Here is a 24,654-nt window from a genome sequence, read left to right on the forward strand (position 1 = left end):
CAAAAAGCAAAAAGAAAGAAAGAAAGAAGCCAGAAGCTAGGTCTACGCTTTGGTTCCAGAATTCCTGGAATTGAGCACAGATACCTGGAATTTAGTCATGATTTCCCCGAAGTGAGATAGCCATGGGGAGTTCCACTAAGGGTTACCAATCAGATGCAGGTAGGGAAGCCCCCCCATATAACCCTTATGTAACTCTTATGCAACCCTTACATAACTCCAACTTATAACCATTCAGCTAAGTAGTGAAAAGCCACCAAGGGGCTGGAGCAGTAGCACAGAGGGTAGGGTGTTTGTCATGCATGTGGCCAACCCTGGTTCGATTCCCAGCATCCCATATGGTCCCTTGAGCAATGCCAGGAGTAATTCCTGAGTGCAGAGTGAGGAATGAATCCTGTGCATTGCCAGGTGTGACCCAAAAAGCAAAAAAAAAACTAAAAATCAGAAAAAGCCCCTCAGACTGTGGCCAAAAGGGTGGTCTGTGGAAAGTCCCTGTTATATATATATGATGTTATGGTATAAAAGAGTTGGGGCTGCTTGTTCCAAGAAGGCTGCCACTGTGTTGGTGAGTCGGACGAGGGCCCTAGCTCGAGCTAGCCAATAAAGACCTTTGCTTACTGCATCGCAACTTGTTTTTGTGTGATTCCTCTGGGGAGATCTCAGCCTGATTTAACAAGTAATAGTACACTTGGAAGGTTTTTGCCTTGCAGCTGACCCAGGCTCAATCCCAGGCACTGCATATAGTCACCTAACCCCACCAGGAGTTACCTTCCCTGAGCACAGTGCCAAGGATGACACCTGAGCAGGGTCCAGTATGGCTCAAAAATTTTTTTAAGAAAATACATAAAACACTCACACGCCTCCATCTGTTCCTGACAGGACCACAGCTATTGCAGACAGGGCTCATAGACCTGCTTGGAACATTCACCCCAGTACATCAAGGTAGGAACATCTTGTGCAATGTTTCATTCTGTTCTGTAGGCAGTGCCTGAGGCCTGGGGCCACGAGACAGCCATGTGGATCTGACAAGGGCTCAGGCTACCAGTGCTTTGGACTTAGGTAACACATAGTTCTGGAGAGCTTGGGTTCTGTGGTGCCAGGGATAAGCTAGGGCCACCTATAAGGCCACCTCTGACACATTCAGCTGTTTTCCTCAAGTATTTGGCCACTGGCAGTGTTCAGGGCATACTCCTGGCTCTGCTCTTAGGGATTGCTCTTGGTGAGCTAAGGGGCTAAGGGGGCCATATGGAATGCTGGGGGATAGAACCCGGGTCATCTACCTGCAAGGTAAGTGCCCTAACTACTGTAATACTTTGCCAGCCCGGTTCTTCTTTTTTTTTTTTTTTTTTTTTTGCTTTTTGGGTCACACCAAGTGACGCACAGGGGTTACTCCTGGCTCTGCACTCAGGAGTCACCCCTGGCGGTGCTCAGGGGACCATATGGGATGCTGGGAATCGAACCCGGGTCGGGCTCGTACAAGGCAAACACCTTACCCACTGTGCTATCGCTCCAGCCCCCAGCCCAGTTCTTTTTTAAAGTCCATATAGCCATACCTTCATGTATGTGCTAACAATAAAGGAACATTATAGAGGCGCATTTTCCAGAGAGAGAAATGGATTGGTCTTGTTTTTGTTGTTTGGAAGACTTAACCACAGAACATACATGAGGAACAAGAGACTGCTGTGCCTTCTGAATGAGAGCTGGGAAAAGGTAGCCTCCCAATACTCCCATCCTCTTAAAATTGTAAAAATTTCTATGTGCAGCAATACTGAAGTGTCAATAACTTAGAAATTTATATTTTTTGTTTTGTTTTTGGGCTAGACCTGGTATACTCAGGATTACTCCTGGCTCAACGCTCAGGGATCATTTCTAGCAGGGCTTAAGAATCATATGGGATGCCTGATGGGATTGACCCTTTCATTTACGGGTCAGTGTAGAATCAACTGCTGTAATACAGAACTAAGAATGCAGAAAAGCTTCTGTGGACAGAGAAGGTGAAAAACCATCTTGACATCATGGATGTAGTAAAATATATATGGGAGTGGAGGTGTAGGCCCTCTGTGAATTGTGCTATTTTTTTTGTTGTTGTTGTTTTTTGGGTGACACCTGGCGTTGCACAGGAATTACTCCTGGCTCATGCATTCAGGAATTACTCTTGGCGGTGCTCAGGGGACCATATGGGATGCTGGGAATCGAACCCGAGTCGGCCATGTGCAAGGCAAATGCCCTACCAGCTGTGCAATTGCTCCAGCCCCCCTCTGTGAATTTTGAAGGGCCCCATAAGTGAGATGATAATAGTGGTTCTTGGTTTGTTTTTAGGCCACAGCTAGCAATGCTCAGGGCTAACTCCTGGCCCTGCAATCAGGAATCACTCCTGGCAGGCTCGGGACCATATGGGATGCCGTGGATCAAATCTGGCCTGCTGTGTGCAAGGTAAGTTCCTTACCTGCTGAACTAACTCTCTCTCTCTCTCTCTCTCTCTGGTCCCTGATGGTGTTAATGGAAAGAATCCTTGTCCTAGACTTGGCTTAGCTTAAAAGTAGTTGTATGACTCTGGGCAAGTTTCACCAACGCCTTGACCTCTTTTCCCATGTATAAAATGAAGGTTGTTCAGGAAAAGATGCCCTGTCAGGCACCTCAGCAGGCTGGCAGTCACTGCTTCTCACTGGTACCTGAGGCAATGAAGTGCCCTACCCACTGTACTCGGTCCAAATTATTTTTTTTCTCTTTTGGATTTTGGCCAAACCCAGCGTTACTCCTAGATCAAGCTTGAAGGCTCTGGATGGTGCTCCTGGCACTGTGCAATGCCGGGAATCTAATGCTCTCAGTCCTTTCTCTCAGGTCCTCACAGTCCTCTAGATTACGTTAGGATTTGCTGTTGCTTTGCAGTGTGTGGGTCGTGCAGAAGAATGGACCCTCAGTGTACTGCGTGCAGAACTGCTCCAGCTTTGAGCGAGGCCCGTCCTCCTTTCCTTCTAATTTCCTGCTTGGTCTGGCCAGGGTCAGGTCGGGTTAACGGATATCGATCCAGCCATCCAGCCGCAGAGAAGGGAGTTTTGCCCTTTGTGCCCGCTGTGGGCCCGCCCCCCCCCTCCCCCACCCCTGCTTTCCCGTAAGGTCAGCCCCCGCCCCCCCGCCCGCCCGCAGACTATATATGTGGCACGCTCGGCGTTGGAGGGCAGCTGGACAGCATGAAGGCGCTCATCCTGTCCCTCCTGCTCCTGTCCAGTAAGTGGCACGGTGGGAAGGGGTGGGTGGACCTGCGCTGTGGCGCGGACTCAATGGGGCTATCTTCACAGGTCTGTCCGGGATTGTCCCGGCCGAAACCGCAGTCTGTGAGTGCACTGGGCTGGAGCGGGGCCAGGGCTGGGGTGTAGGGTTGGGCCTGCTGGACTGGGGGAGGGGGTGGGCTTGGACCGCGACCCACGCGCAGCGCTTTGACTCGCAGTCACAGAGATGCGACCCACCCTGTGGGCAGAGCCCGGCTCACTGCAGGACCCCTGGGCGCATCTGGAGCTGCTGTGCCAGGCTCCCGAGTGGACCACAGCTTTCCAGCTCTTCAAGGATGGTGTGGCCCTGGAGCCTGTGCACCTTGACACCCCCGCCACAGAACAACGCTTTCCCCTCGGCGCTGTGACTGCGGCCACTCGCGGCCTCTACCGCTGCCGCTCCCGCCTGGACGACAGCTGGACCCCGCTCAGCGACCTGGTGGAGGTGACAGGGCCAGGTGAGCGTGGAGTCGGATGACCAGTGAGCGTGGAGTCAGATGGGGTCACATAGGCTCCAGCCCCTTTCCTCACCACCGATGCAGGTCAGGAGGGGTGGCACCGACCCCTGGGGTGGTGAGGATTTTGGTGCCGGTTCCTAGAAATGTCTCCTACACAGAATGGGGTGTGGGGAGCTGGAACCTGGATGTGGCTTCCTTGGGTTCCAAGAATGGTCTCCCCTGTGCCTTAGCTCCTCGTTTATGTTCTGCAGCGCCCCAGTGCTCATCTCATGTCCCTTTCACCTCCTCACCCCTTTGTATTGAATGTCTCTTCCACTTTGCACACTCACAGGGTCCCTGCCTCCACCCTCGCTCCAGGCCACCACGGTGTCCTGGATCACGGAGGGCCTGAAGCCTAACCTACGGTGCCGCGCGGAGTTTCGAGGGGTGACTCTCCTGCTGAGACGAGAAGGCTGGGATCAGGTTCTGCAAGAGGCGCAGGCACCAGACTCCAGGGAGGCCAGCTTCCCGATCCAGCAGGCCGGCAACTACAGCTGCAGTTACCGCCTGCACGCCGGGGGTGCACCCTCCCCACCCAGTGCCTCCGTGCTTATTCAAGAGCTGGGTGAGCAGCCGCCAGCCATTTCCAAGGACTTCCTGGAGGCGACAACCCGGGCGCGGGCTGGGCCTGGGATCCCCCCACCCCAAGATCATATGTCAGTGCCTGGGACTAGATCAGGGTAGCCGGGCCTAAGGAAGGTGTGGTGGGAGGTAGCTGCTGAGGTCAGCAGGGTGGGCTTTCGCGGCCTGTCGTGCCTGCCCCAGTGACCTTGGCCGCTCTGCAGCGACACTGCCACCACCAAGGCTGACACTGGGGTGGGAGCGCTCAGTGCTAAGGCGCCCAGGCGAGGATGTGACCCTTCACTGCGTGGCGCCGCTGGAGGGTGTGAGCTTCCAGCTGCGGAGGGGCAAGGAGGAGCAACATGTGGAGATGAGCAGCACCTCCTCGGACAGAGTGTTCCTGCACTTGAAGGCTCTGGCTCCTGGTGATGGTGGACTCTACACCTGTCGCTACCGACTGACCGGCAAGCAGAGCCACTGGTCCGAGGACAGTGCACCCCTGGAGCTGCAGCTGAGCGATGGTAAGCACCGGGCAGTAACTCAAACTTGTGCATTGGAGAATAGAGGCACCTCCTGGCCCCCGAGGGGCCAGAGTGTCAGCCTGCACGTGTGTTCCACATACGTCCAGCCGGTCTCCGAAGTCACTTGCTGAGGGCATCAGACTGGGATTGGTGGCATGGACACCATTCCATCGTGTGCCCTGGGCTCGGCGACAAGCACCACCACTCCTTGACCTGTCCACCCGTTTAATGGCAGTCAATAGGCAGCAGCATAGACCCGAGGAAAGAAAACCCACTGTGTTGGTGGAGACAGGGTTTTGCAGCAATATCCCACCCAGGGCCTGACCCTCTGAGTCACACTGGCTTCCTCTCTGCAGAGTCTCTCCCAGCACCCCAGCTATCTGTGGAGCCAGCATCTCCCAGGCCCCGTCGTGGGGATCAGGTGCAGCTGCAGTGCCAGGCGCCCAGGGCCAACCTGCGGTTTGCCCTGCTTCGCCAGGAAGCCCACGGCCACCGTGTGCTGCAGTTTCTGAGCCCCACCAGCGCCGAGGCCCACTTCGAGCTGCATGACATCTCTGTGGCCGATTCGGGCAACTACACTTGCCTCTACATGGACCCCTCCTCACCGTTCAAGGGCTCCAAGCCCAGTGCGCCTGTGGAGCTGTTGGTGGACGGTGAGCAAGGCCAGCTGAGGCCAGGGCAGGGTAGGGTTAATGAGATGCCAGAGTCCTTCCTACCTGGCCAGTGACTTCAGGTTTTGTGAAGGCACTGAGAGGCTCCTTCTTAGGGAGGGTCTCCAGGCTCGTGGGCACTCCACCAAGATGGAGTCTGGATTCAGATTTCACCCTTTGAGGTCTCCCTCCCCCACCCATGGCTTGGCACCCACATTTGGCAAAGTATTATTCCCACACTGGCTGGACCCCTGTCCCCATATTCCTGGGCGTGTTAATTCCTCCAGTGTCCACATCAGGATGTGGATGAGAGGCGGGGGAGCCAGGGGAGGAGGCCACTGGGTAGAGGCAAGGGTCGATCCCCAGGGCACAGATTCCACCCCCAGACTTGGCGTGCCATGCTCTGCACCCAGGGACCCCGTTTCCTTTCCTCTCCTTGGGATTCCAAGAAATCTCAGCACATGCTCCGGTGGGGGACTTGCAGGTCCCAAGGAAAGGGCGACACACAGGCAGTCACAGTGCAGTCACCTTAGTGAGAGGAGTCCAGTGACAAACTGTCTCCTCTCATCAGGCGAATGAGAACTGCCCAGTAGCCTGGGCCTCAGTGGGAGGCAGGCAGGTGTACGGGTGCTGGAGGTGGCAGCTGTTAGAGGTCAGCACCTTACCTGTCTGACCAGGCTGCTCTGCCTAGGGCCCGCTCCCAAACCACAGCTCCATGCCCTGTGGAGTGGGGCTGTGACTGCAGGACGTGACGCTGTCCTGCGCTGCGAGGGCCCCGTGCCCAATGTCTCCTTCCAGCTGCTGCGGGCAGGTGAGAAGATGGCTTCTTTGGAAGAGTTGTCTGACAATGCCTCAGTGAACTTCAAGCTGTCCTACATAGGGCCCCAACACGCCGGCAACTACAGCTGCCAATACCAGTCCAGAGGGCTCAGGCCCTTCCTGTCAGAGCCTAGTAACCCTGTGGAGCTTCGGGTGGCAGGTGAGTTTCCCAGGGTTCGGTGGGCAACCTTTGTCCAGATTGTGCCCATTCAGTCACAGCCTTTGCCCAGATTGTACCCATTCCCTGAACTTCAGGCATACTGAATAGTGAGCCTGGCCAGCTGGGGTCAGGGACTGCAGACTGAGGAACACCAGCCAAGGCAGAGTCAGAGAGTGGTTCTGTCATCTGGCAGGAGACCCTGGTATTCCCAGGGAGGACTCAGAATGCACATTGCTCTGACTATTTCTCTTGGCAAATCTCTCTAGGAAGTTGATCCAACTGCAGACCAGGTGGTGGTTGTATCCACGGGAAGGAATTTCTCCACTCTAGTTCTGGTGGTCCATTTTTCTGGAATTCAATAAAGGTTTCCTGTGTGCCTGTGTGGGTGAAGGGTGCTTCCTTTTCATTCCCAGAATCAGTAAATACAGAGGCCTTAAATAGTGTCTTGTCATGGGCTTGGACTCCTATAACTCTTATACAGGGTAAGTGTGGGCTTGGGTAGCCATTAAGGCCTGCTTGAGTCTGGCATGGTCCTAAGGTTTGTCTGGCTTTGTCCCAAAGGTTGAGGGGCTGAGCACTGTTTCCTAGACCCACATTTTTTGTTTTATTTTTTTGTCACACCGGAGATGCTCAGGGGCTACTACTCCTGGCTCTGCACTCAGGAATTATGACTGGTGTTGCTTGGGGGACCATATGGGATGTCGGGGATTGAATCTGGGTCAGCCGCGTGAAAGACAAATTTCCTACCCATGGTATTATCACTCTGGCCCCTAGATCATTTTTCAAGACCTTCTTCAAACTTCTTTTTTTTTTTAAATGTAGGAGTAGTACTATTTATTCAGTCACTGATTAGGCTGATTGAATTGGGCATGAACTCCACCTTACTTTTTTTTATTATTCATTTTTTATAATGTTATTTATTGAATCACAGTGAGAGCAGTTACAAAGCTTTCGGGTTTAAGTCTCAGTCATACAATAAAATACCCATACCTTCACCAGTGCCCATTCTCCACCAACAAAAACTCCAGTATACCCCTATTCCACACCCTCCCTCTACCTGTGGGGCAGATGATTTCCACATTACTCTCTCTACTTTGATTATATTTAATATTTCGACACCAGACCCACCATTATTATTTGGGATTTTACCCCAACACTCAGATCTGCCGAAAAGGCAACAGTAGACAATTTGTTTTCTGTTGCTGGTTATGAATAACATATGATGTCGCACAGCTGCAGTAGTGGCTACACAATTTTGAAATTCCGAAATTTTAACAATTAAATTCTAACAAATTAAATCTGGAGGGATTTCTGCCCAGACATGCTGGGTTCTGAGATTTGTTCCTGAGTCTCTGGGATCATGGCCGTTAAGCAGCTTGATCAGGAGCCAAAGAGGCCATTTGTGAGCGGCAACTTGGGATCTCATTGGGATGGGGAGGAAAGGGCAGGCTCCACCCCCATCCTGTGAGGCCCCACGTGTCTCATCACTGCACGCCCAAACCTGACTGTCTAGTGGCCTCTGGATGGCAGCCACCGGGCCAACAGGGGGAATAAGCCAAGGCACGAAACCTATTTCCACCTGGGGTGACCCATCGCCAGTAACCTACTGCATTTCTGCCAAAAGCCACTGGGTTCCAAGATTTGTTTCTGAGTCTCTGGGACCATGGCCATTAAGCAGCTTGATCAGGAGCCAGAGAGGCCGTTTGTGGGCGGCAACTCGGATTCTCGCTGGGGTGGGGAGGAAAGGGCCGGCTTCACCTCCATCCTGTGAGGCCCCGTGTGTCTCGTCACTGCGGGCCCAAACCTGACTTTCCATGGCCTCTGGAAGATGGGAGTCACCGAGCCACCTCGAGGGAGCATGCGGATGGACAGCACCCTTTCCCCTCTGGGGTAGCCCAGTGACAGTAACATACTGCAGGGTCTGGACACATTTCTGCCAAAAGATGCTGGGTTACGAGATTTGTTTCTGAGTCTCTGGGATCATGGCCGTTAAACAGTCCGATCAGGAACCAGAGAGGCCGTGCCTCCAATTATATAGCTGAGCCAGAGGTGGTTTGTGGGTGTGTCTCCCACATACCTAACTTTTGGCCGTTTACTTTCTTGGTAAACTCTGCCCCAAGTTTTTGGGGTCTGGCCAAAGGCACAGCAGCAATTTTAGGGTATCTGGAAGTCTGAAGACGCCATGAGGCTGCTGATGCACTTGCCTCACAGGTACAGACTGATCTGCTCGCGGCACCATACCCCCCCTCTTCAAATTTCTTCTGTCAAGCTGTCGCTGCCTCCCTAGGAGCTTCTGATCAGTCACTGACAGGTGCAGACTCTAGATCTAACTCCATATGTGATGCCAGATTTAAACTAGCACTGGCTGCATACAAGGCAAGCAGCTTACCTCTTAGGTTATCTTGCCAGCACTGTTACTTTTTAAAAATATGGGGCACTGGGGCCAGAGTGATAATACAGCAAGTAGGGTGTTTGCCTTGAATGTGGCCAACCTGGCTGGATCCCTGGCAGTCCATGTGGTTGAGCCTGCTAGGAAACTTCTTCAGAGTGGAAAAAGTAAGTAAAGAGAAATAGAGATAAACAAGTGAGATATATGTTCAAGAGAGAACATGGGCTTGAAAAGCCAGCCTCATGTACAAATATTTCTTTCTTTTTCTTCTTCTTGGGTACCACCCAGCGATGCTCAGGGCTTATTCCTGACTTTGTACTCAGCAATTACTCCTGGTGGTACTTGGGGCACCATATGGAATGCCAGTGATCGAACTTGGGTCAGCCATATGCAAGGCAAACACTCTACATCCACTATACTATCACTCTGGCACCCTGTGCAAGTATTTTTGTGATTTTTTTTGTTTATATTTTGGGTGTTTGGGCCACATCCAGTGATCCTTAGGGGTTACTCCTGGAATTTGGAATTATTCCTGGTGGAATTATGGAATGAGGATTATGGAATACTGGGGATCAAACCTGGGTTGGCTGCATGCAAGACAAGTACCCAACAGTCTATACTATCTCTCTAAACATTTTATGAAGGTAAATATCTAAATAAGACTGAAGGATCATGGTTCATCTCAGTCTGTTTTCAAATGATGTGTGGAGAGATAATACAGGGACTAAGGCACTTACTTTACTGCAGCTGACCTTGGTTTGATGCTTGATCCCCTGAGCACTGTTAGGAGTGACCCCAAAAGGCCAAAGGGTGTATCCCAACTGTCCCATCTCTACAAAAAAAATTAATAATTTTTTTTGTCATTTATGATGTGGGGCCAGAGTGGTAGTACAGCAGGCAGGGCACTTGCCTTGTACACGACTGACCTGGGTTTGATCCTGGGTACCCCATATTGTCCCCTGAGCCCACCAATAGTGATCCATGAGTGCAGAGCCAGGAGTAAGCCCTAAACACTGCTGGTGACACCCAAAACAAAACAAAACAAAGAGTAATTTATGATGTATTTGGGCATTGTTTTCCTTGAGGTTATGTCTTCTAGAGTTTAATAAGTTTATTTTGGGGAGAGGGTTTGGCCCACACCCAACTATGCTCAGGGGCTACACTTGGTGGTTAGGAATTGAATCTGGACTTCCACAAGGCAAAACATCCACTTCAGCCCTTTGAGCTATCTCCTCAGGTTCAATGAGCTTTCATATTTTTTGCTAAATGTGAAGTTTCTGGCCATTTGTTTCTTTACATATTGTTTCTGCCACTATCCTAAAGAACATGGATAGAGAGCCAGAGAGAGCTCAGTGGGCTGAGGAGCTCAGTGGGCTGAGTGCATGCTTTGCATACGGGAGGCCAGGTTCAATCTCCAGCACCACATAGTCTCTTGAGCATTGCAGGGAACAATCTCTAAACAAAACTGGAAATAGTCCCCAAGCACTGAGAGGTGTGAACCAAAGTGACTAGAATTTTAATTACATTGGTGATTTAATCAGTTTCATATTGTTATTTATTTTTTGCTTTTTGGGTCACACCTGGTGATGCACAGGGGTTACTCCTGGCTCTGCACTCAGGAATCACTCCTGGCGGTGCTCAGGGGACCATATGGGATGCTGGGAATCGAACCTGGGTCGGCCGCCTGCAAGGCAGACGCCCTACTCGCTGTGCTATTGCTCCAGCCCCTCTCATTGTTATTTTTTTCCACATGAATAGTAGCATGACCTGCTTGGTTTCAAACTATTAGTTGTTCCTTTTATAAAAAATAGTGATTCTGGGGCCAGAGTGATTATACAGCAGGTAAGGGCTTGCCTTGCATGCGGCAGGCAGGGTTCAATCCCTGACACCCCATATGGTTCTCTGAGCACTGCCAAGATGATTCCTGAGTGCAGAGCCAGAGCCAGGAGTAAGTTCTGATCACTGCCAAGTGTTTTCCAAAATCCCAAACATTACCAACAAACAAATGATCCTAAAAATGCCTTCTTTTTTTTTCTTTTTTGGGTCATACCCGGTGATGCACAGGGGTTACTCCTGGCTCAAGCACTTGGGAGTTACTCCTGGCGGTGCTCCGGGGACCATATGGGATGCTGGAAATTGAACCCGGGTCGGCCACATGCAAGGCAAACGCCCTACCCACTGTGCTATCATTCCAGCCCCTAATAATGCCTTCTTGCATTAACACTATTTTATATGAAATACATACAGCTTTGCTGACTTTTTTCAGTAAATAGCTACAATTTATATCTCTTTATATTCCTTTGCCCTCAACTTCCCCATGGCTATTTTAGGTGTGTCTTTTTGGGTTGGGGTTCCTCCTGGCTCTGCACTCAGGAATCACTCCTGGTGGTACTTGGGGAACCATATGGGATGCCCGTGATTGAACCCGGGTCAGCCACATGCCATGTTCAAGACAAGCACCCTACCCGCTATATTCTCTTTGGACCCAGGTGTATCTCTGGGTTGAAGAGAAATTTAATGTTTGTATTTGTCTCACTTGATTTCTTGTGTTTACTCAAACTTACTGAAACTGAGAACAAATTTGGGTGTGTTTTTAAATTCCAGTACTTCCAGTCCCTGCCAGTGCAAACTTGGCCTATCTCTGATCCCTTGTCCCCTCCTTTATGAAAGAGATGGCTGCATTCCCTCAGAGAATTGTTTGAGGATCAAATAAGATGATGCATTGTAATTATTTGGCAGACTGAAAGCACATGTGCAGCATTAAGAAAAACCTTTATTCTCTCTGACTTCCTTTCCCTTTAGATAAACTTGGGCACACATCTCGTGACAAAGTAGGTACTAGAGATGCTCAGTGCACCAGGGGATAGAGGCATGAACTATTCTGTGACAGGTATCAGGAGAGTGGGGGTTAGAGAAAAGATGAAGACAGGAAGAAGTCAGTCAAGTCCTGGATCACATGTAGCATAGACCAAGTCTTTTTCTGCCTTAAAAATTATCAGATCTTCAAAGTTCAGGGGAGCCACTAATCTGAGGTCCCGAGAGCAGCCCTGGGGAAGAATGAAACTCTATAGTATGGCTTTAGGCTTAGGTTTGTTTGATCACTTAACTGAGAATGTCTCTTAGTGGAGTTTTCCCTGCACTTGTCACCTTCTCTTTCAGCCCCTCTTGTCTACATTATGTGTGACAAAATCTGTGTTTCGCCTCTACTTGACAACTTCTCTCCTTGGTTAGTTTTGTGATCTCTCTTACTGACCTTGGAAAAATGCTCAAATACAGAGAAAAAGAGGGTGAGATATTGACAGTGAGGATGACTAAATGATTCACATGTGAATGGATTATAAAAAAAAAAAAACGGGTGTCAAGGCCAGAACACTGACAGGAATAAAGGCTGCAATTTCCAGTTAAAGATCAATTGTCAGGGTCACTGTCACTGTCCTCCTGTTGTTCATTGATTTGCTCGAGCGGGCCCAGTAATGTCTCCATTGTGAGACTTGTTGTTGTGTTTGGCATATCGAATACGTCATGGGTAGCTTGCCAGGCTTCGCCGTGTTGGCAAGATACTCTCGGTAGCTTGCCGTGCTCTCCAAGAGGGGCAGAGGAATTGAACCTGGGTTGGTCAGGTTGGCTGTGTGCAAGGCAAACGCCCTACTGCTCTGCTATCACTCCCACCCCCCAAAATCTGTCTTATTCTTTATATGTTGTTATTATCCTGTTTTTGGTACTCGTGGAACTCAGGATTCATAGATGTTGGACATCTGAGGAGGGACAGTGTGGTGCCCAAGGCTATCTCTTGTTACTGAAGGACTGTGATATGGACCCTCAGGTGAACCATGAGTGCTGAGCTGCGGCTGAAGGCCTTCCCACAGTCACTGCATTTGTAGGGCTTTTCCCCAGTGTGGATTCTCTGATGCTCAATGAGGGAAGAACTCTGTGCAAAGGCCTTCGGACACATCTTACACTGATATGGCTTCTCTCCTGAGTGGGTTCTCAAGTGTCGGATGAGTGCTGAGCAGTCACTGAAGGCTCTCCCGCATGCATCACACTTGTAGGGCTTCTCCCCGGTGTGGATGCGCTGGTGTTGAGTAAGGTGGGTACTCTGACTGAAGGCCTTGCCACACTCCTCGCACTCGTAGGGTCGCTCCCCAGTGTGCACCCGCTGATGCTGGGTGAGGTGAGTGCTGCGGCTGAAAGTTTTGCCACATTCCCCACACTTATAGGGCTTCTCCCCAGTGTGGATCCTCTGGTGTTGAGTTAGGTGGGTGACCCGGCTGAAGGCCTTGCCACACTCCTTACACTCGTGGGGCTTTGCCCCTGTGTGCACAACCAGGTGCTGGGCTAGGTGTGTACTACGGCTGAAGGCTTTTCCACACTCACTACAAGAATAAGGTGTCTTCCTGGAATGGCTCTTCTGGTGTGCCTCCAGGGTCAAGGGGCTTTGGAATGTTTTCCCACACTGGGCACACTTGGAGGACTTCCTCCCAGAATACAGACATGGTAGTTCTGTCCCATAACCCTCCAATGGATTAAATTTCTCTTCTGGAGGAGTGTTGTCTGGGGAGGTGAAGTTTGTCCACACATTGGGAATGTTCCCCAAGGCACTTGATTCATAGCAGGGTTGCTCTGGAGGGGTATCCTTGTGAAGCACTACTGATGTTTCCCCGAGATCTATTTCTTGGGCAACAGAATTAGTCCAGATAACCCCTGCGACTCCCACCTGCCTCTCTGAGCTGCCCTCAGATTTGCAGGAATTACCAAAGGCAGGTCCCAGGCAAACACCTCCCACAAGGGTTTCAGTGGCCCTGTCTGAAGGCTCTGACTCTTCTGAATCACTCTGCTTGTAGTTTGCCTTTGACAGTTCAGCTTCCGGTTCCCATCCTGAAACAATCCAAACCACAGCATGACCATTCTCTCCAAACTAGACCTTCTCCTGGTTTTTCGACATATGGAAAATGTGGACCACTCCTAATATTTCACCTATTCCAAAGGAAAGTTTCTCATTTGCAATCCGGGATGGGATGACAAAAGGGCACAGGACTTTCTGGACCCCCCTCCCATATGAAATTACAGGTTCCTATTCCCCCCCTCCTCTCCCCAAATGCTTCATTCTTCAAGGCTCCTGATTTTGACTTAAGTGTCAAAATGAAAACTCTAGTGTGAACTGATAAGAATAAGGGTAGGGCAAAAGAGAGAGGAAGATATGGGGTGGTGTGGGTTGTTTGTGCCAGGTGCTGTGTACTTGCTCCCTCTTGACAGACCCCAGCTCCTTGGAGATTCTTCTCTTTCCAGTTCCATGTTCTTCCTAACCAGGCATGCTCACCCCAACACCTGCTACCATTAGGTCAAACCAAGGCAGGGTAGACCCTATCAGGAGGACTGTTCACACTTTTTTTTTTTTTTTTTTTTTTTTTTGCTATAACCTAGTAGTGCTCAGGGCTTACTTCTGTACTACTAGCTCAGTGCTCAGGTATCACTCTTGGTGGTGCTCAGGGGATCACATAGGGTGTTAGGGATCCAACCCAGATTAGACAAGTGCAAGGCAGCTGTATTTTTACTGTATTATTGCTTCAGTCCACATTTCACTATGAACATTTCACTGCTTCAGTCCACATTTCACTATGAACATTTCACTCTGAATTGATTTAGCTCTGGGTCCTCCATGGCTGGACCATATGTGTGGTATGATCTTCTGACCTGGGAACAGCTTTTTATCTTTTTGGGAGGGTGTCACATTCAGTGGAACTCAGGGCTTATGCCTGGCTCTGAGCTCAAAGACTACTACTGGTAGGTTCAGGGAAACATATACAGGGTGCTGGAGATCAAACCAAGTTTGTCCACGTGTAAGGCAAACACCTTGCCCACTGGTATGAGGCTAAGGTTTGATATATTGCGTTATCAGAGGCCAGTACAAAGGGGCTCAGAGAGGATACATAGGGATACCTGGGTTCTATTTCTCACACCTACACCAGAATGAAGGCCTTTCCTGATACTAGCTGGTTTAGATCCAACCAGTGCAGCAAGCTCAGCCTGAAAGTCATGCACTCTCTTCTTCTCTGGGGTGTCTACATTAAAAAATCCACAAGCCTGAGGTTGCTCTGCCAATCTTGAAAAGCTGCTTAAGGATGAAGCTGATGTAAAGAAAGCCAAATGAGAAACAGAATGAGAGAAAAGAGTCTGGAACTAACCATGAAGCCTCCCTACTTGGTCATCAGCAATCAAAACAAAGTCTGGAAGAGGGAAAAACATGAGAATTTGTGACAAAACAAATCTGAAGGCTGCGTCCCCACATTCTAGTCTAGATCGAACCCCTGCTCTCCTCACCTTTCTTATCCAGAACCTGAGTCACATCTTCCACCATCAAGACAGCCTCCTCACTGCTCTTGGGGCACTGGGACCCCACCCAGGACTGGATCACAGGGGGCAGTGCCCCCAAGAACTGCTCCAGCACGAGAAGCTCCAGAATCTGCTCCTTAGAGTGCATCTCTGGCTGCAACCACTGGCGGCATAGTTTCCAGAGCTGGGCAAGTGCATCATGTGGACTGGATGCCTCTTCAAAACGGAAGTGCCGGAAGCGCTGACGTGCAGACTCAGGGTGGGCAGTGTAGCTAAATTCCTGGACACGGGGACAGTCAGTCTCTTCATCCTCCACCTTCACTCGTAGGAAGTCATCCTGTGTCCCAGGCACTGTGCTCAGGGGGCTCTTGGGAATGGCCATTGGGCAGTAGCACTCCAGGCAAGACACAAGATGGAGTCTGGGAACTGGGTCTGTAGGAGGATCAGAACTTGGTCATCATGTGAAACCTGGGGCCCTCCTTCATAGAGCAGGGACATATGAGATGTGAGTCACTCTTCACAATGACACAAATTATCAAAATAATCATGATAGCACCCACTGTTTTAAATACTAGCAAGCAGCAACAATTTTAAAATTCAAACTAAACTCAGGAGGTAGAATTTTCTTCCCATTTTATGGTTACAAAAAGAGACATAGAAGAAGAAAAATTTCCTAAAAGTGAAGGGATGGGTGGTTGCTCAGTTAGAAACCAAGGCAGCCTGACCCTACTGGAGTCTGTTTAAGGTATGCATAGCCCAAAGCCAAGTGCTATCTATTTTGTAGTTGCTATCTATTTTGTAGCTTCTGAGATGGATACTAGTATCACAGCTTTCAGTCTTTCCTCTTTTATTGGTTTGGTTTTAGAACCACACCAATTGGTCTTCTGGGGCTATTTCTAGCCAAGTGCTCATTTCTAGCACTACTCAAGAAGTACAAGGTGCCAGATTGTCCTGCAAGGAAAGGATGTGATCTAGCCAGTTAAACTGTCTCTATGGCAACTTTTTTTCTTTTCATATATTTTCCTCTAAATACAGCTTTAGCTGCATGCCCTCAAGGTTTTGTTTTCCTTTTCTTTTTTTAATGGGGAATACCTGGTCAACGTGCACAGGCCTTACTCCTGGTTCTGTGCTCAGAGACTATTCTTGGTAGGACTTGGGGATTATATGGGGTGCTAGGGATCAAACCAGGATCAGCAGTGTGCAAGGCAAATGTACTATCCTCGGTACTATCTCTCCAGGCTCCTGCACACTCTCAAGTTTTATTATATCTTCATTAAATATTTGGTTCAATTTTTTTTTTTTGTCTAGGGGGTGGAAAGACAGCTCAAAGGTTTAGCATGCATGTATTGCACGTAGAGGCTAGGCATCAATCCCTGGCACTGGATGCTCCCTGAGCATCCCCAGTGACTGAACTGGAAATAGCCCTCAAGTACCAGAGGAGTATGACCCTAAAACAACCCCCCCCTTAATTTCTGTTGTAGTTTCTTCCTCACCTGTAAATTATTTAGAACTCTGAAATTTCTTTTTGTTTCTGTGCCACATTCGGCTATGCTCAGGGTTTACTCCCGGCTCTGAGCTAAGGGGATCACTCCTGACAGGCTCAGGGGACCATATGGGGTGCCGGGGATTGAATTCAGATTGGCCATGTGTAAGGCAAGTGTAAAATAGTTGTAAATTTATTTGTATTTACCCACTGTAAAATAGCTCTGTTGTCCTTAGAATTCAGATTTCTTTATTAAAAAATAATTGTTTTTTTTCTTTTTTTGGGTCACACCTGGTGGTGCTTAGAGATCACTTCTCTAAGAGATGGGGGATCACATGGGGTGCCAGGGATGGAACTGAGGTAAGGAACTTTAAGGACAGAACTCTGCCTTAACTGTTGTTCTTTCTCTGACACTGGGGTTTTATTTTCTTATTGTTTTTTGGACCATATTCAGTGATGCTCAGGGGTTATTCTAGCTCTGCACTCAGGAATCACCCCTGGAAGTGCCCAGGGGAATGTATGGAATGCCTGGAATCAAACCTGGGTCAACCACATGCAAGGCAAGTGTACCCGCTGTACTATCTCCCCGTGCACCTCACCTCACCCCGCCCATGGGGTTTTCTAACTCACTTTTGACTGTCGATTACTGTTAAGTTCACAAAATGGGATCTGGAGTCAACAGTACAGTGGTTGTGTTACCTGCCTGTACATACAGCTGACTCAGATTGATCCCCAGTACCCTATATGGTCTCCTGAGCCCACCAAGAGTGATTCCTGAGGGGCTGGAGCGATAGTACAGCAGGTAGGGCGTTTGCCTTGCACATGGCTGACCTGGGTTCAATTCCCAGCATCCCATATGGTCTCCCAAGCACCGCCAGAAGTAATTCCTGAATGCACAGCCAGCAGTAACCCCTGTGCAACTACAGGTGTGACCCAAAAAGCAAAAAAAAAAAAAAAAAAAAAAAAAAAGTGATTCCTGACTACAAAGCCAGAAGTAAACCATGAACAATGCAGGATGTAGCCCTAACAAAAAAAGAAAGTGAAAGGGCATTACACAGAATGGAAGAAAATATTTGCAAATCGCGTATCTGATAAAGGACCTATATCAGGAACAACTTTGTAATAAAAAGTGAAGTAGCCTAGGCCTGAGTGATAATACAGCGAGTAGGGCATCTGCCTCACACGCAGCTGACCCAGATTCCATCCCCAGCAACCTATATGGTCCCCAAACCTGCTAGAAGTGATCCCTGAGCACAGACCCTGGAGCAAAGCCTGAGCACTACTGCGTGTGGCCCCACTACACCACCACCAACATCCACCTCCCCCAAAAGCTAAGTTACTCAATTAAAATATGTGCAAAGGATCCACTAGACATTTCTCCAAGAAGAATATGCATACAAATGGCCAACCAATAGATGAAAAGATGCTAAACAGGGAATGGAGAGATAGTACAATGGGTGAGGAACTTGCCTTGCATATGGCTGACCCAGGTTCAATCCCTGGCACCTCATATGGTCCCCTGAGTCCAACCAGGAGTGATCCCTGAGCTCAGAACTGGGAATAAGCCCAGAACACTGTGGGTTTGCCGAAAAAGAAAAAAAAAGATGCTAAATATTATTAACAAATAAAGAAATGCAAATCAAAACTACAATGGGGAGAGGCCTAGACAGAAAGTCAATAAGGTACTTGCCCTGCATGTAACTTTCTCTTTTAGATCCCCCAGATAATCTTTCCAAGAGTGAAAACCACCAAGAGTGATCCCTGAGCACAGAGCCAGAAATAGCCCCGGAGTATTGTCTGAATGGCCCAACTCTATTCCACCCTTAAAAAAATGAAACAACAACAACAACAATAAAAACACACTATGAGGGGGCTGGAGAGATAGCACAGCGGGTAGGGCATTTGCCTTGCACGCAGCTCACATGAGTTCGATTCCCAGCATCCCATATGGTCCCCTGAGTACCGCCAGGAGTAACTCCTGAGTGCAGAGCCAGGAGTAACCCCTGTGCATCACCGGGTGTGACCCAAAAAGGCAAAAAAAACCAAAACAAAACAAAACAAAAAAACCAAACCACTATGAGGGATTAGAGAAATGGCATAGCGGATGGGCTAGAGAGATAGTACAGAGGGTAGAACAATGGGTAGAGTGCTTGTCTTGCATGCAGCTGACCCAGGTCCAATCAACAGCAACCTGTATTGCCTACCTCCCCAGACTCTGCCAGGAGTAATCCCAGAGCACAGAACAAGGAGTAGGTCCTGGGCATCGTTGGTGTGACCACAAAACAAACAAAAAAGAAATAGTGCAGGGGTTAAGGCACTTGCCTTCTATTTGATGATCCCTGCTTTTTGTTTTTGTTTTTGAGCTGCATCTGGCCATGATTAGGGGTAATTCCTGTGACTGCACTCAGAGATTATTGCTGGTGATCATGGAACCATATGGGATGCCAGAGATGGAGGTGGGGCAAGACAAACACCCTACCCACTGTACTATCTCTCCAGCCCCCCTATTAAATTTTTGGTACTCCTTGTGGTACTCAGGGGTTACTCCTGGCTCTGCACACAGGAATTACAGGCAGTCCTTGTGGAACCATATAGGATGCCAGGGGATAGAACTTGGGTCGGGCATGTGCAAGCTTTATCCATTGTAGTATCTCCCCAGCCTCTGTTCCTGTTTTTGTTTTTTTCTTTCTCTCTCTCTTTCTTGGTTTCTAGGCCACTCTCAAGGTGCTCAGGGCTTACTCCTAGCTCTGTGATCAGGGATCATTCATGGTAGGGCTCGGGGATCATTTAGGGTGCTGGGAAACGAATCTGTGTTGGCCTCATGCAAGTCAAGTTCCCTACATGCTGTATTATCACTCAGTCCCTGGTCTGGTCCCAGTACATGGTCCCTTAAGCACCAGGCAGTAATTCCCAAGCACTGCTGGGTGCGGTCTCCCCCATTTTCCTAGGAAAAAAACAAAATAAAGCCCTATAATGAAATATTTTCTTACACTTGCTAGAACAGTTAAAAGACATAACTGTTGTCATAGGTATATAGAAAATGAAACCGCATTATAGATAAATGCACTGTCCTCCCGGTCATTAATTTAATCGAGTAGGCACCAGTAACGTCTCCATTGTGAGACTTGTTGTTACTGTTTTTGGCATATCAAATACGCCACGGGGAACTTGCTGTGCGGGCTCTGCTGTGCGGACGAGACACTCTCGGTAGCTTGCTGGGCTCTCTGAGAGGGATGGAGGAATCGAACCTGGGTTGGCTGCGTGCAAGGCAAACACCCTACCCGCTGTGCATCAATTCTATATTATAATATATAGATTATATAATATATAAATTATATACAAATAAAAAATTAATAAAATAAAATGATATATACTATATATAAATTATATATTATAATATATAGATTATATATCGATTATATATTATAGATATATAGAAAACAAAATAGAACTTCGTTACGGAGAAGGAAACTATGAGTAGGGAATGTAAGATGGTATAGCTACTGTAAAAAATAGTCTGGCGTGGGTGGGAATGATAGTACAGTGGGAAGGGCATTTTCCTTGCATGCGGCCGACCTGGGTTCAATCCCCGGCATCCCATATGGTCCCCTCAGCACCACCAGGAGTAATTCCTGAGTGCAGAGCCAGGAGTAACCCCTGAGTATCACTAGGTGTGACCCCCCCAAAAAAAATAGTCTGGCAGCTCCTCTATTACACATGGCATTACTATCTGACCCAGAAATTTATTTCTAGGCTCATACCCAGGGGAAATGAAGACTAGTGTCCACATAAAAACTTGTACACAAATGTTCACAGAAACATATGATATTAACAGCCAAAAAGCAGAGGCAAACTCAAGTGACCATCAAATAATGAATGGGCAAAATGCTATAAAACTTATGACAGAATATTATTATTCATAAATTGGGATAAAGTACTGATTATGCTAAATCACGAACTCTGAAAACAGTATGGAAGAAGCCAGACACAATAATAGTTCACAGAGAATAGTCTCACTGATATGAAATATCCAGAATAACATTCAACAGACCCACAACTCCCAACAATATTGTTTATCTCCCTTCTCCTTTTCTTTCTCTTCTGTGTCAGTCCTGATACCCACTTGCTTAAATTCCCTTAAAGTCCCCTCTAGACAAAAATAGAGAAAACAAAAAAATATGAGGAGCCATGGCCTAGGGCAGAGGGAGAAGTGTTAATAAAACAAGCCCCAAACCTAATACCATTCAGTGGCAGCTGGCAATCTTTGGCAAGCTGTGTTCTAGCTGCTAACTCTAAAATACATTTGAGTCTCTTGTCCCCTTGCTCTTGTTACCCACATTCCTTTCAGTTTGTGTCCCTTGTCCAAAACCCCCTCTGCGGCTAGTAAATCAATCCTAGTCTCCCAGGCCTCACCTCAACTGCTGTTTTCTCCAGAAGTTGTCCCAGCATCTGGGACCAAGTTCAGTGAGTGTCCTTTTGAGTATGGAGGGTGCTTCTCCAGAGAAAGTAGGCATGTTAGAGTCACAGCACCCAGTGTGAGGGCAAAACTGATGCCATGACAAGTTGCAGCTAACATTCAGTCTCAACTAGGCCTCAGTTTCTATTCCCGAGGCAGGACTTGCAGTTTCTGATAAACTCTTAATTGAATAATTCACCTAGATAAGAAACTGGGCAGTTGGATCTGGCCAGTCATGAGGCCTCGCTGCACCCTTCATGGAAAGAACCCCAAACTGTTACTGCTGACAGCTGGTGTAATAAGGCCAATGCTAAAACAGACCAGTATATAAACCGCTCTTAACTCTGAACCCCACATAAACTGCTTGTGATTTGGAGTCAGGGTCCTTATCAAGACTCCACTGCATTGGATGAAACTCGGACCCTAGCTCGAGCTAGCAATAGTTCCTTTGCTTTTGTGTGGCCTCGGTCTCCCTGCAAGTGGGGATCTGAAACTCACAACACCAGGATCCGCACTGAGCGCAGGTGCAGTGTAAACTGGTACTGAGTAAATAAATGGAAGGCCTAAAAAGGTGGAGCTGGTCATCACACATGGGCACAGCTCCCCAACTCCTCTCTGTACCTCGAATCTACCTTTCTAAGAAACTCCCCGCCCCCAGGCCAGTTTCTGAGACCCACGCACAACGTTCCTCGATTCACCACCTCAACACTGGTCCGGGAAGGCCGTTGGCGCTAACAAGCAGCCATGAGGATCGCATCCTACCTCCACCCGCTGCTGAGGGAGACGCTGGCCCTCAGGTCAGGCCGGCCCGGCGGCCCGCAAACAGGCAGCCGGACCGTGGGTCACCCGGGGCGCTGAGGGGCATGTCCGGAAGTGGTCACACCATTGCCTCCGCAAAGAACGAATTCTTGTCAGAGCTCGGGGAACTGCCGATCTGCCGGTTCCGGCCCGCTCGGAGTAAGCAGCCGGGCCCTGGATGAGCGCGGGCTCCTCGCTCCTCCTCGCTGCACCCCCTGCCGGCTGGAACCCGGCAGCCACACGGCCGCCCCCCGGAAAGCCGTCTGCGGCGCGATCTCAGGGAGCGGAGGGCGAGGCGGCGGAGGGGCTGCGTTGGTCGGAGCGCCAGCCCATCCCGCGCCGCCCGTCAGGCACTCGGTCCGTGGGTTCCATCGGACCGACCGGACCCGCACTCAGACCTCAGAGCCCACGCTCAGTTCACCGCCAGCACGCGAGACGGTGCCGCACATCCCGCACCCGCACCGCTCGAGCCGCGGCCGAGGAGCCCCAGCCGGGCGCTTTCGGGAGCTGAGGCGAGGGCGCCAGGGACGCGGGCTCCGCGCCGGCTCCGGACTGCGATTCCCAGCAAGCTCGCGGCACACTCTCACGCGACTTGCGACTTGCGACCACCTGGACTACAACTCCCAGCAGGACGAGCGCCCGGCCTCGGGCACAGGTGGCCTTGTCCAGCGCCACTCGGGGCTGGAGAGGCAGCAGGCTGTGCTGGAGGCGGCCCGATGGCGCGTCTGGGGGAAGATGCTGATTGGGGTGTGGAAAGGGTCGCGTGTGTGGTGTGTGTGGATCAGTGACCCTGGTTTCTCCAGCCTGTGGGGTGTAACTCCGAGGTTGCTCGTTCTGTAACCACGCGTGGACGTCTGTGTGACCTGAGTTAAGTCACCATATGTGGTGCTCATGTAGTCTTCACGCAAAACTTATGAGGCAGAGATGGTGGTGACAGGGATGTTCTGATAACAGCACGAAGATTCCAGATTGATTATAGTGTTGTTAGTGTGATGGTGGGTGTGATTCTGTGATATGTGAGTGTGTGCAACATTGTATGAAGGTGTGTGAGAGACTGAACAGGAGTCTCCCATTGGGAACCCTGGACAGAGGATGGCAGTGCCCCAGACTCATGACCAAGGAGGGAAAAAGAGACATCTTCTGACCATGTCCCCTGCATTTCCTCAGGCCTTGGCCTGGAGCCAGACTGAGCACTTGTGAACCCCATACTCAAGGCTCCTGGGGGAAAGACCCATGTGCTCTGCCTACTGCCAGCTGCCTTGGCTACAGGACCATTCAGTTGGGGAATCTGGAGGCTTACAGAGGGTTTGCATGTTGTTAGAAATTTATGTAGGGCTGGAGAGAGAGTGCAGGAGGGAAGGTGCTTCCCTTGAATACAACCCACCCCAGTGAGATGCTTAGTACCAAACATAGTCCTCCAAGCACTGCCAGGGTGTCCTGTGCACAGAGTCAGGAATAGCCCCTGAGCATAATAGGGTGTGTCCAAACCACCCCACCTTTCAAATTATTTAGAAATGATCAAGAGTTAAAGTGATTAAAACAGATTTTATTAAGAAAAATTTGCAGGGCTGGGAAAGTGCCTCAAGAAGCTTTGCATGTGGGAATCCTAGATTTAATTCTTGGTTCCCTAAGTACTGAAATACTACGAGCAACTCCCAAGCACCAATGGTTGTGATCCAAAAACTTATACCAAAAAAAAAAAATAGAGCTAGGGCTGATGGGATAGTATAGTGGATGAGTAGCAGGTCTTGAATGGGGCTGACCTGGGTTCAATCTCCTAACACATATGGTCTCTCAAGCACCGTCAGCATGATCCTTAAGTACAAAACCAGGAGTAAGTCTTAAGCACTATTGGGTGTAGTCAAAAAACACAATCTCCAGCTTCCCACCAAAAAAAGAAGGGTTAAGGTGTATGCCCTGCATGTGGCAAATTTCAGTTTGATCTCCAGTACCACAAGATGCTCTTGAGGACCCCACGCACCAGCAGGTGTGGCCCTTGAGGTCGTGAAGCTCTGCTAGTAATCCTCAGCACATGGGGCAAGCACACTACATCCTTGATCCCCCACATGATAGGGGATCAAGGCCTAGCCTGGTTGGCCAAAAATATTTGGCAGGATCCCTCAGCCTCCTGAGCAACAGCTGGGATAGCCACCCCCAACAAATAATAGAAAATGTTTAACAGTATGCCTGAGGTAAATAGCTCAGTGGCAAAATGCCTGCCCTCTACGTGTAAGGCTGCAAGTTCAATTCCCAGCACTACTCCACATAACCCAAGTATGATTATGATGATACAGCCATTTGGATCCCCAGTGATACAAAAAAGGGTATGGTCTCCAGCACACGACAACCAAATGTGTGCCAACACTGAAACTAAAATGTGTGACCCCTACAACCAAATGTACAACCACCAGAGAGCACCACAATCTAGTGTGTGAATAACACAACCAAGTATGTGTGACATCTGGTCACTGTGCCAACAATAAAAAGGGAAAAAAAGGGAAGTTAAAAAAAAATAACCAGACTATTGCAGTAGGGCAAAAAAATCTTAGTATAGAAGTGGGCTCAATTAGAAATATAACATGATCAAATGGATATTTATAGCAAAGGTGCAGGGGAGGAAGTTAAAGGAATACTCTATTAATACATGGATACCTACACAGGTTTCCTTTTTGTTGTTTTGGGACTACACCTGGAAGTGCTCTGGAGTTACTACTGGCTCTGTGT

At 49.2% G+C, this 24,654-nt stretch overlaps 2 protein-coding genes across 2 annotated transcripts; one reads left to right on the forward strand and one right to left on the reverse strand.

The window, feature by feature from the left end:
* The first annotated feature begins 2,375 nt into the window (after positions 1 to 2,375).
* On the forward strand, positions 2,376 to 6,856 carry A1BG (alpha-1-B glycoprotein). Its single transcript, XM_056136375.1, has 9 exons — positions 2,376 to 2,430; positions 3,145 to 3,225; positions 3,297 to 3,332; positions 3,446 to 3,724; positions 4,056 to 4,328; positions 4,549 to 4,845; positions 5,202 to 5,498; positions 6,187 to 6,474; positions 6,741 to 6,856. Exons 1-9 carry the CDS (start codon positions 2,391 to 2,393, stop codon positions 6,746 to 6,748), a joined length of 1,599 nt encoding a protein of 532 aa, XP_055992350.1. The 5' UTR covers positions 2,376 to 2,390; the 3' UTR covers positions 6,749 to 6,856.
* Positions 6,857 to 11,616: 4,760 nt separating this feature from the next.
* ZSCAN22 (zinc finger and SCAN domain containing 22) lies at positions 11,617 to 22,035 on the reverse strand. The gene is made up of 3 exons (XM_056136383.1): positions 21,895 to 22,035; positions 15,182 to 15,625; positions 11,617 to 13,738 (listed from the first exon to the last, which is right to left on the reverse strand). Exons 2-3 carry the CDS (start codon positions 15,573 to 15,575, stop codon positions 12,657 to 12,659), a joined length of 1,476 nt encoding a protein of 491 aa, XP_055992358.1. The 5' UTR covers positions 15,576 to 15,625; positions 21,895 to 22,035; the 3' UTR covers positions 11,617 to 12,656.
* Between the last annotated feature and the right edge of the window lie 2,619 nt (positions 22,036 to 24,654).

This window comes from Sorex fumeus, unplaced genomic scaffold (genome assembly GCF_029834395.1).
Source record: "Sorex fumeus unplaced genomic scaffold, SorFum_2.1 ptg000122l, whole genome shotgun sequence".
Classification (NCBI taxonomy): Eukaryota; Metazoa; Chordata; class Mammalia; order Eulipotyphla; family Soricidae; genus Sorex; species Sorex fumeus.